The sequence below is a fragment of the Nelumbo lutea genome, chromosome 4 (assembly GCF_056320005.1).
Source record: "Nelumbo lutea isolate HS-2025 chromosome 4, American lotus-T2T, whole genome shotgun sequence".
NCBI lineage: Eukaryota > Viridiplantae > Streptophyta > Magnoliopsida > Proteales > Nelumbonaceae > Nelumbo > Nelumbo lutea.
The window spans coordinates 92,838,478-92,851,211 of NC_142687.1; the positions used below are offsets into that span (position 1 = coordinate 92,838,478).

General features: G+C 36.2%; 1 protein-coding gene across 2 annotated transcripts in view; it reads left to right on the plus strand.

Annotated features, from left to right (window-relative positions):
- LOC148861837 (putative ATP-dependent DNA helicase CHR12) overlaps positions 1-9,664 on the plus strand; it is a 59,552-nt gene extending 49,888 nt beyond the window's left edge. For both annotated transcript variants that reach the window (XM_088941050.1, XM_088941051.1), the window contains 2 exons: positions 7,820-8,422; positions 8,619-9,664. In XM_088941050.1, coding sequence (XP_088797176.1) covers positions 7,820-8,422; positions 8,619-9,325 — 1,310 coding nt within the window. In that variant the 3' untranslated portion in view covers positions 9,326-9,664. The remainder of the gene's footprint in view (positions 1-7,819; positions 8,423-8,618) is intronic.
- The last annotated feature ends 3,070 nt before the right edge of the window (positions 9,665-12,734 follow it).

Here is a 12,734-nt window from a genome sequence, read left to right on the forward strand (position 1 = left end):
CTTACACCCCTCAACAAAATGGGGTTGCTGAGCGCAAGAACAGGCATCTATTGGAGACAGCTTGAGCCCTTCTTTTCCAGCACAATGTGCCCAAGCCATATTGGTCTCAAGTTGTTCTTACTGCATCTTACCTGATAAATCGGATGCCATCTAAGGTACTGGGTATGAAGACCCCTTTCTCTGTTTTGTGTCCCACTCTTCCAGAATTTCCTCTTCCCCCGCGGGTTTTTGGTTGTACATGCTTCATACATGTGAAAGATCCAAAGAAGACCAAGCTGGATCCTAAGGCTACAAAGGGAATATTTTTGGGGTACTCTTCTACGCAGAAGGGGTATAAGTGTTATGATCCTGTCTCCAAAAAAAAATATGTCACTAGGGATGTAGTCTTTTTTGAGTCTCAACCCTATTTCCAGTCTTCTCAGAATCCTCTTCAAGGGGAGAGTAGTGGGTTGGAAGAGGATTCTCATTCTCCCTTCTTTTTTGTTCCCATTTCATCACCTTCCACTACTACTAGCTGTAACATTCCGAGTCAACCTAGTGAGACTTCCACTGTGCCAGTTGCTTCTCCAGATTCGGCTGATGCTCCTGAAGGTTCCAGTAAACAAGAAAAAGAGATACTTACATACAGTAGAAGGAAGAAGGCCCCTCAACCTCATGATTGCAACCAGTTGAACTCAGATCAATCTGTCTCTGCAATCCAAGGTAATTCTGATTCACTCAATTCAGATTTGGATCTTCCTATTGCTCTCCGTAAGCCTGTTCGTTCTTGTACTACTCGGCATCCCATAGCCGATTATGTTTCTTACTCACACTTATCCCATGCCTATCATTCCTTTGTGTCTGCCATTTCCTCTATATGTGTCCCTTCCAGGTATTCAGAGGCGGCATCTGATCCGAGGTAGAAAGAAGCCATGAATGAGAAGATGAAAGCCCTAATGAAAGCAAGGACATGGGAATCGGTGGACTTGCCAGAAGGGAAAGGCACTGTTGGGTGCAAGTGGGTATTCACAGTAAAGCACAGGGAAGATGGGTCAATTGAGAGGTACAAGGCCAGACTTGTGGCAAAGGGATTTACACAAAAGGAAGGAATTGACTACAAGGAAACCTTTGCCCCAGTAGCAAAGCTCAACACAATCAGGGTTCTACTGTCACTAGCAGCAAAATTCTCTTGGGAACTTCATCAGCTGGATGTGAAGAATGCCTTCCTAAATGGTGATCTTCATGAAGAGGTATTCATGGAACCCCTACCTGGATATGATGTTGGAAAGAAGGTATGTAAACTAAGGAAAGCATTATATGGTTTGAAGCAATCTCCCCGGGCATGGTTTGAGAGACTTTGTTTGGCCATGAAGAAAGTAGGGTACACTCAGAGCAGTGCAGATCATACATTGTTTACAAGGAGACAGGATGACAAACTTACAGCACTCATTGTGTATGTGGATGATATGGTGATTACTGGAAATGATGTGAAAGAGATGAAGAGGCTAAAGGAGTTCTTAGCTTCAGAATTTGAGATCAAAGACCTGGGAAATCTGAGATACTTTCTTGGAATTGAAGTTGCTAGATCAAGAGAAGGAATCTACATTTGTCAAAGAAAGTATGTGCTAGATCTCCTAGAAGAAACAGGCATGATGGGGTGCAGGCCAGCAAACACTCCAATAGAACCAAGCCATGGATTACAAGAATCAATGGGTGAGGAATACTGTGATAAGGAAAGGTACCAAAAGTTGGTAGGAAAACTGATATACTTATCCCTTACTCGGCCAGATATTGCCTATGCAGTGCATGTTGTCAGTCAATTCATGCACTCACCAAAGACTCCTCATATGAGAGCAGTGGAAAGAATCCTCAGATACTTGAAAACTTGCCCAAGGAAAGGAATTCTATTCAGAAAAAACAGCAGACTTGAAATTGAAGCCTACACTAATGCTGATTGGGCTGGGTCCGTTGGAGACAGAAAATCAACCTCAGGTTACTGTACATTCTTGAGAGGAAACCTAGTCACATGGCGTAGTAAGAAGCAGAATGTTGTGGCTAGATCAAGTGCAGAAGCAGAATATCGGGCTATGGCACACGGGGTTGCTGAACTCTTATGCCTCAGGACTCTCCTTAATGAGCTTGGTATCAAGACTGAGGGTCCTCTCAAGCTGTATTGTGATAATAAAGCTGCTATCAACATTGCCAACAATCTTGTGTAGCATGACAGGACAAAACATATTGAAATTGATCGACACTTTGTCAGAGAGAGAATTATTTCAAGAGAACTTTGTGTGCCTTATACTCCATCAGAGATGCAGATTGCAGATGTATTAACTAAAGGGCTGGCATCAACGAAGTTCAGGGATACACTTGGCAAGCTAAACATGATTGATATTCATGCTTAGCTTGAGGGGGAGTGTTAGAATGTTAAGAGTGATGTTTGGCTGATAAGAGTTCTTATTAGCCCATTCTTATGTTTAACTTATCTTGTAACTGGGATTGTGTTAATGGGCATGGGCCTAATCCTGTTTAATGATTTAAGTCATCTGGGTGTCCCATCACTAATCAGGGGCATCCCAGTAATTTCTTGTACCTTGTACCATATTCATCTATAAATAAAGGACTGGTCGACTGGATAGAACAGTTCGACATTCTCTTCAGTTCTGTGGTTCTCTTCTCCTCCTTGCTACTTCGAGTATAGCTCTTCAGATTACACAATCCACAAAATCATAAGCCTTCTCCAAGTCTAACTTACATACAAAACCTTGATTCCCTGACTTTCTCATGTCCTCCACACACTCATTTTCTATTAGGATCTGATCTGTTATTTGCCTTCCCTGCACGAAAGTACCTTGTGCTTGACTAATGATGGAGGGTAGTACTACTCAAATTCTTAAGGACAACACTTTGGCCAGAATTTTATAGATGCTCGTAACCAGACTAATCGGCCTGTACTCCTTATAGTCCTTCGCATCTATCTTTTTTGGGATTAGGGCTAAGAAGGTGGCATAAGCTCCAGGGCTTACCCTTTTCGTATCTACAAACTCCTAAAACACCTCAATAAAATCTTCTTTTACTACATCCCAACGGTCCTAATAAAAAACCATTGTGAGCCATCTCGGCCAGGTGCTTTGGATCTATCCATTGAAAATATCACCTGTCGGATCTCTTCTTCACTGAAATCCCTCTCTAACCAAAACACTTGTTCTTCAGATAACTTAGTCCACTCCAAATTCTCCAATGTTGGCCTATTAATCAAAGGTTTTCTATAGATTGATTTGAAGTGATCCACAAATAATCTTGCTATCTCATCTTGATTTGTGACTTCCTCCCCATTTACCTCTAACTTAGCCACAAAACTTTTCCTTCTTCTCCCATTAGCCAACGCATGGAAAAATTTTGTATTTCCATCCCCTTTCTTGATCCATCTATGTCTTAACTTTTGCCTCTAGGAAATTTCCTCTCTCAGAAGAACCTCTTCCAAATCCTTCTTTAAGTTTCTTCTCAAGATCCTTTCTTGTTCACTCATTGTCCTTTGGCTTTCTTTGGAATCTAATTCCTCGATCCTAGACACCAAATTACTTTTTTGCTCCTCTATCCTTCCAAAGTGTTCCCTGTTCCAATCCTTGATCTTGGATCTCAACCTTTTTAGCTTCTTGTGGAATCTCACTCTTTTCCACTTCACCCCTCTTACCTCTTACCTCTTCCCTCCACCAATCCCCAATCAGATGCACAAAATTCGGGTGAGTCAACCACATATTCTCAAATCTGAATGGTCGTGGACCAAAGGCTAGTGTTTCAGGACTTAACTGGATAGGATAGTGATCAGAAGTGACTCTGGGTAAGGCTCTAGCCATCAAGTTCCTCCAATGGTTCTCCCACTCTTCATTTTTTTTTCATGATGTCTATGATTCAAGATAAGGATTTAATCAAACTCACAATGTTTGTGAGGTTACTATAGGAGATTTATTGACAAACATTGTGAGTGCACTTTATGAATCCATCTTCTTCCTTTCTTGACCGATATCTATAAAACAAGACAAGACTTTAGACTGACAATGCCTATGAGATTACCAATTACCTTAGGAGATTCATGAATACACACTATAGCACTCCATTATCAACAATTTAGGCTATGGATCTTCTTTCTTCTTTTTTGACCAATAATAGAAATACATATTATATATATATATAGACACCTCATGAGCTTTTGCAAAATGGAATCTTATAGATAATAAATGTTTTTTAATATGTTTTTTCAATTAATCAATATAAGCCTAGGGCCATGCTTGGACAAGCAACCTAGGCCCAAGCCTTGAACAAGCTGCCTAGGCTCAAGCCCCGGTTGAGCTTGGGTTGGTTGGCCCCAAGCTTGACTTGGAAATTTGTGAGCCTAATGTAAGCTCAAGTTGGGCACTTGGGCTAAAGTATTGAGCCAAAGCTTGGCTAAAATTTTATGGGCCTAATGCAGGGCCAAGCCCAAACCAAGTTTAAACGTAAAACTTAGGACCAAGCCTAGAATTTTTGGGCCAAGCCTGGCCTTTTCATCTACCTCTATTTAACGTCTCAATCAAATTCCATGAAACAAAAGAAAACTAATATTTTAAAACATTCTATCTCCCCTCACTCTCTTTCTCTCTCCAAGAATTCAACCACTCCTTCCATTGGGTCGGGCCTGGGCTAGGCCTAAAGTATTGGGCCCAAGCTTAACTTAGAAATTTGCAAGCTTGGGCTAGGCCTAAAAATAAAACCTATCCCAACTAAGGTCGCAATCGAATCAAGCTCTAATCGAATAGTTTGGGCTCGAATTCGATTAGGTTTGATTCGAGTTCAAACCTTAGAGTAAAGCTTGATTAATTATTCGAGCTCGGGCTCGACCAATAAAACGTTTGGCTCGAAAGCTCGTAAGCTTGGCTCGATTAACACATACACATTGGCTCGGGCCCGTGCCTTTGTTTTAAAAAATAAATTAATTTTTAGAGTTTTATCTTTTTTGGCTTATATTTGAATAAAATAAAAATCCATAGTTTCAATTGATGGTCAGATTTTTTGTGATCAGGAAGGATAAAATGGAGTAAATGTGTGGCCAATTGACGTTTCAAAGATTGAGAGAGAGAAAGAAAGAAAAGTGATATGATTTCAATTGTAATTTTTACAAGGCAAAATTCATGTTCCATCAATGTATTATAGAGTATGCCTTACTATAACTTTGAAAAAAAAATTAGATATTTCAATTAGGTAAATGAAGCAAATTAATTTAGTGTAATTTATTTAGTTAATTTAATTTAATTGATTAAATATGGTAAATTAATTAATTACTAATTTAATTAAACTAATTAAATACTTAAATTACATTAGTTACTCAAATTTTAAAACAAATAATTTTACAATTACAATTAATGACTTTAAAGTAATTAATAAAGCCTTGAAAATTACATTTAAGCAAAATTAAGTAACTTAACATATGATATGCACTAAGACATTTTATCAAGTGTATATTGTTGGAGGGGTTGGGGGAGTGAGGGAGAGAGGGTGGGGAGGGATGGGAGGGGGAGAGAGGGGAGAAAGTCAGGGATTTAGCAACTTTTCAAGGAAAATGTTCCCTAGCTCAAAATAGGCTATAATAGGGATATTGTCATTTTTGTTTTATTATTTTTTTATTTTGGATCAACTATTTTTAATTGTTTGTAGGATACCTCCATGGTGGCTCCATATATCCATAAAGTAATTAGGTAATTTGTTTTTTTAAATGGTTTTGATCTCCAACAACATTAGATTATATAGATATTATTTTTGGCATCAATTTATTTTTTATATTTTCTTTAAAATTCTTATATGATGTGAGCTTCAAAATTTACAATTAAGAAAAAACTTTACTTTTTTTCACTTGTTCTGATAAAATATTTATTCAGGGGCCTGACGCTAGTTAGAATGCACACAACCCTGAGTTACACATTAAAAAAGAATTGAAAGCAAGATGAGTTAAATGTAGGGCTCTCTGTACAAACAATATACACCCTCTCTAACAAGACTAGCAGTGGAATTGGCTGATCTTGGAATCCAATGGAAGAGTTTAGTATGGAAGGAAAGGAAATATTTATATTCTAACAAGTTTGCCTTGATGTGCATCCCTGGATGACCCCTCATTCATCCAATGGTTATTGTAATTTGTTAATCTCTGCTGATAATGACCCATTGAAAATTAACTGTTGAATCATGCCCTGAAGATGTTAGTAACCAAATGCACATGTAGTTAATGCATGTTGGAATGGTAGTGTCAGATTGTGCTTCAAGTGTCTGTGTTAATATGGTATGGGTTGCCAATTCTGAATAACTTCTTTTCAACAGTAAAGCTCAAGAGATATCTAGGTCACACAATGGTCCACAAGGTACTGCAGGGGCAGCATACTGTGGAGTTCGGCAACAGATCTTAAATCTTATCGAAGTTCTAATAAGTTTGCACCTACACTTTGGATGTTTTTGGATTGCCCAGTGGAAGTGTAAATGGAATTTGACTCGAGGAATCCTCTTCCACTGATACCAAAGCCCATAGAATATGAATCCATTGATAATGTATTTCTGTTGTTTGGATGCTAGTCCTTGAAATTCCACTTCTACTGTTTGGATGCAGCGATGTATAAGCAGAGCACGGGATCTACTGCAAACGGTTTCTAGATTGAAACAACTTGACATGCACACAAACAAACACAGACTGTAGAACAATGGCATTTTGCAATTCACTGATCATCCAAACCCAGTTATCTTGCATAAATCTTCACTTGACTCCCTGTTCTTAACTTGTTCTTGCCATTTCCACCATCAGAGCTTCTCTCTACCAATGTCCTTTAAATTTCAGGCAGTCAGTAGCTGAAACTGTTGCAATTTCTGTATCTCTTGCATCTTTATCATCTTCAAAGAACTTCCAAAACCTAAATAAGTTCTTTCTGAATAGGAGAGAGATGGTTGCTTCAAGATGAATGAAGCTTTTTTGTTAGGTTTCTTTGCCGAGAGGGAAAAGAAAATGGCTACCCCCTGCCCTCTACGCACACACAACAGGATTCACGTTTCAGCAAAAATAAGTTCAGTGCACCTTACTAAAAATGTGCAGCAGAAACTAGTTTCCTCTTTTGCCCTTTAAATGAAACCAATTCGCATAAGCAAACTTTAAGATTTACTTTCTCTCTGCCATTTCATTCCCACCCAAATATAGATTTTGGCCACCCTACTTATGTCTTTTCACTAGATGGTTGGCATTTTTATTTTCCTTTTTCTTTCTTGATCATTGAGATCCTCCTTCTCTGGTTCTGGAAAATTATTTGAGGTCAAAATGAGGTTAGAATTAAATTTGGAGCATCTTCATCATGTAGTATTCTCATTGTTGTTCATCATCTTCATCATGTTGATTGAGGAAATCAGTTGAGATTAGGGAAGGGTGGTTTAAAGGTTTCTTCTGGGTTTATTGTTTTTTTGGGGTCTTGAGGAGAGTGGATTTTGGTAGTAAGTGGTTGGATCTAAATGGATAAGGGAAGGGGAAGTTCTTGTTTGTGCTTCAAGGGTCCTGGAGGGTTTTTGGCTTATTGGTTTTTTCTTATCCTCTTTGTGGGTGATTTCTTATCACCTTTCTTGTACTTTCTCTTTCTTCTGTTTTTCAATAAAATTTCCTTTTTATTTATTACAAAAAAACTTTGTTCTTAATGTGATTATTCTTATTTTCCTTGAAGTATCTTATGTCAAATTTAAGCTACCTAATTTTTTATTATATTCATCTTTCTCCCTTTAATCGGATTTAACTTGCTGAAGGGAGGAAAATCAAACATATTACTAATAAGACAATATGCAGGATCTGGGAAGTCAAAGAGTTTACAGAATCTGTCAATGCAACTAAGGAAGTGCTGTAATCATCCATACCTCTTTGTTGGAGAATACAATATGTGGCGTAAGGAAGAGATTGTGAGAGCATCAGGAAAATTCGAACTGCTTGATCGCCTACTTCCAAAACTCCAAAGAGCAGGGCACAGAGTTCTGCTTTTCTCACAGATGACGCGCCTCATAGACATTCTTGAAATTTATCTGCAACTGCATGATTTTAAGTATCTTAGACTTGATGGCTCAACAAAGACAGAAGAAAGAGGGGCACTACTAAAGCAGTTCAATGCACCAGATTCTCCAATTTTCATGTTTCTTCTAAGCACACGTGCTGGAGGCCTTGGTCTGAACTTACAAACTGCAGACACTGTCATTATCTTTGATAGTGATTGGAATCCCCAAATGGATCAACAGGCAGAGGATCGAGCACATCGCATAGGGCAAAAGAAGGAAGTTAGGGTTTTTGTGCTCATTAGTGTTGGTTCAATTGAAGAGGTTATATTGGAACGCGCAAAACAGAAAATGGGCATTGATGCCAAGGTTATCCAGGCTGGATTATTTAATACAACTTCCACAGGTATGACCCTTGATCCTTCAGCAGTGACTCCATAATAGTTATAGTGTAAAAATGTGGATGTATTATCTATACGTTGAGATTGAAGAAATTTAACTTGACAGTTTTCGACATTATACTGCTTGAAAATTGGATATGGTTATCAACTTTTATTTATAAAACTTGGCCATGTAAACCTAGTTGATCTTTGTTTGTGCAGCTCAGGACAGAAGAGAGATGTTGCGGGAGATCATGCGGAGAGGTACTGACTCATTAGGGACAGATGTGCCTAGTGAGAGAGAGATAAATCGTCTTGCAGCTAGAACGGAAGAAGAATTTTGGTTGTTTGAGAAGATGGATGAGGAAAGACGACAAAAGGAGAACTACAGATCAAGATTGATGGAGGAACATGAGGTACCTGATTGGGCATATTCTGTCCCTGATAATGCAGATAAGACCAAAGATATTGAACCCAACAGTGGTAGCATTACAGGGAAACGACGTAGAAAAGAGGTGGTTTATGCTGATACACTGAGTGACATACAGTGGATGAAAGCTGTTGAAAATGGAGACGACTTGTCCAAGCTCATGACCAGCAGGAGAGTGCATCTTCCTCCTGATGCCAATGAGTCAACCAGTGATCATGTCGGGGTAGAGCAAAAGTTATCAGAGCCAAGAAATGGTGAATCTATGACCAGTGAGGGAGCAAGCGAAAATTTCATGAGCCGGACCCCGAAGAGGCTCAAATCTGGACCTGTACAGTGTAACAAGCCTGAATATGATGGCATTGGGGACTATGGTTGGAGTGGGGACATCTTTACATGGAAGACCCACAAGAGGAAGAGATCAAGCCATGGTGTTCCAGGTTCCTCATCATCTGATGCAAAAGGACAGAATTCTAATGGCAGAGGAAATGGATGGGTTTGATTGACACTAATCAAAGCTAACACCAAATCACGAAGGGATTTATATGTACTGTAGCTGAGCCTTGTCATTGTAACCTTGGTTTCTGGAATTCTTCTTCAGGGTAGTGATTTTCACACCATTCCTCGTACTCCAGTTGAAAGAGCTTATTTCTGGCTGCTGGTGGCTCGTGCCCCTATTCCAATTCATTTATGGTAATTTTTAGTTGTAACATCTCATGATGCAAATAATAGATCTTTTTTTCTTTCAAAAAATAGTTACATGATTTACCAAAAGGAGGAAAGATTCAGGGGCTATCTATCATTTTCCTGTTTGAATATGAAGATTTCCATTTTAGATTGAGTGATTGCTTTCGGAGAAGTTTTGGGATATGAATGTGATAAAATCATCATAAATGGATAAGAGCATGTTCGGAATAGATGTGCCAAATTAGAGAATTGAGGCTGAACTTGCTCCAAAACAAGCGAGGCCAGTGTTTCACGTCTGTAGCTTGGCTGCTGGAGGGTGAGAAGGTATCCCCTATGTGATCTATTGTTCTTGATGGTATATCTGAGTCGGGTGATATCTTCCAAAGGACATGGTTGTCCCTTCATAAATATTAAACAGTTAATCAATAAAAGGTCAAAATGAAATGTACACTGACTGAGATCGGGTGTAGTGTGTAACATGATTCAAAGTATGGGAAATGTCAAGTGTATTGGAAAGACAATTTTAAGAGACTCATTAGGATATGTCTTAGATATGTATGTGTAATGAAGAAAAATTAAGATATGCATGAAACATTATAAATACTTTAATAAATTATAAAAATATATCAGTAACACTAGATACAAGGCCTAAATAAAGTATATATACATTAAATTAATATATTTTAATGGGTTTATGAAAAATACATCATAGTCAATTATAATTTTTGTGGGTTTTATGAAAAATACATCATAGTTAATTATAATTTTTGTTAAAAGACCTTATACTTGACTATAATTTATAAATTATAATTCTTAAGTTTTAAGGGATGGGATAAGCCCAACTATCCTATCCAACCATAAGGCACACATTGGCATAACTTCAAAGTGAAAATATAATTAATAATTATTATCTATTTTTAATTTCAAATATTACAAAAAAATCAAATTTAAATAAAGATTGTACAATATATTCAAAAAAATTATTAAAGAAGAAACTTCAATTGCATTGTGGATATGAAAAATCATCCAATGATCTACAATATATTTAATTCTTATGATTAGATCATAAAAGTACAATTAATATTTTTTGTTCTAAAAAATATAAAGAAATAAATAATTAATTATTGAAGAAACTTTAATTTCTCTATGGATACGATAGATCATTCATAGATCTACAACATACATAATCTTTATGAGCATATAGTCTTTAGAGGTAGATAAAAATATACATTTTCAATTTTTTTTGTTATTTTATATTTTTCCCAAATTTCTTCATAAAATTCATACATATGCAAATCAACATAGATTTAAACATTTTCAAGCATTCAAGAAAAAACAAGAAATCACTAAGATATTATGAGAAAATTTGAAAAAAAAAACTTACCTATTTTTGCAATATTTTTTCAAAACTCAAAAAATCTTCAAAAACTTTGATGATTCATGCTTATTTCTTATATTTTTTATAAATATATAACACTCTAAAAATGAAGTTTGGAATTTTGGAGTCATTTGGAGGTGAAAGAAGACTTATTTTGAGGGAAAGAAGCTTTTATCCCCTTCATTTTTTTCATTTGTTACCTATATCATATCGACCTATACATTCATTACACCACTAATACGCCCAACGCATGGCCGATATGGATGCAATACAATGAGGAAAAATGGTACCACTTATTTCTCATTGTATCTCACTCAATCCTTCAAAGATATCATGCAATAGGCCCTGTATCAAGCATATCATGTCAAAATTTTAAATCGTGTTGTGTACAACATTATATCCAAGTCTGTTAGATTTCCAATATATGTTGATGGTTTGCTACAAGGAGGTTTGTTGGTCATTTTCATCAATGCTCTCATGAGGTTTACTTGGAAACATTGTTTTCCACTTGTTCATAGGGTTGTAAACAAATCAAATTTGAATCAAATCAGTCGATATCTAAATTTGAATCCGATTAGAAAATTTGATATCTGAATTTGATTTGATATACAACGGATATTGAAAATTAATATTCGAATCTGATTAAATATTCAAATATTTGACTCGATTCAAATTCAAATTCGAATTCGACCATTTAGTTATTTTAGGTAATTAATAAATATATAAATAAATATTTTATTTATATAAAGTATATAAATAGATAAATTATTCATATAATTTATATAAGACATTTAAATATTTTATACATTATATATAAGAATTAAATAATTGGTTGAATTCATATATTTATCAAATCAAATCATGTCATATCCAATTCGATTGATTAGATATTCGAATTATTCAAATTCGATTCGATTATATCGAATCTTGAATTAGAGATCAGATTTATATGATTTTGGTAGGTTGAGTTGGAGAAAGGAATGTTGTCATCGTATCTACTTAGATCTTGTTTGTCATAGTCTAGTCCAGTCCTTTTTTATCATTGTTACTAAGGTTGCATTTATTTCTAGGGCAAAAACAAATATATACCATTCAAAAACTTCTCTTGACAGCTTCATGAATACAAACTAGTTTAATTCTGTGTTCCAACCAAAAGGTTTTTTGTTGCACAGATTCCAAGACTGAAATCCACCTTTTTTTACATTTAATTAACTATGAGTGCAAAGTTTGTATCTAAGTCTGTGTTTGGTTGCAATGTAAATAAATTTGCACTCATGCAAAACTATGATAGTCAAATGATTTGAGAAAATTCTGATATGTTTTTGTTTTAAATTTTAGTTTGTTTTGTTTGATTGCAGTATAAATGAAGTAAATCAATATCTGAACCAAAATAAAGTAAAACCAAAAACAAAATTAAACAAGAATTTACATTTTTTTCATTGTACTCCCATGCATTTGTACTAGTGCAAATAAAATTGCACTACAACCAAACACAGCCTAAGGCTCAGTTTGGAAGGAGTACAAATACAAATATGTAGAGTGCAAAACCTTAAATTTTGTATGTATTTACACCCTATATATTTGTATTTGTATTCTTTCCGAACTGAGCTTAAAAAATTGATACAAACTTTGTATCAATTGTGAATACAAACATGTCTTAGAAATTGTGATAGTTGTCATTATCAGTACATGGATATATGCTTACCAAATGCTTGTGAAACTGACCCAGAATACATTTATGTATTGAGCTAGCATTTGCATCAAAAATACAAATATGTAGAGGGAAGGGAAACAGTCATTTGAGGGGAGGGGTGTTGGACCAATTACCTGGGTTCCAGATGCCATA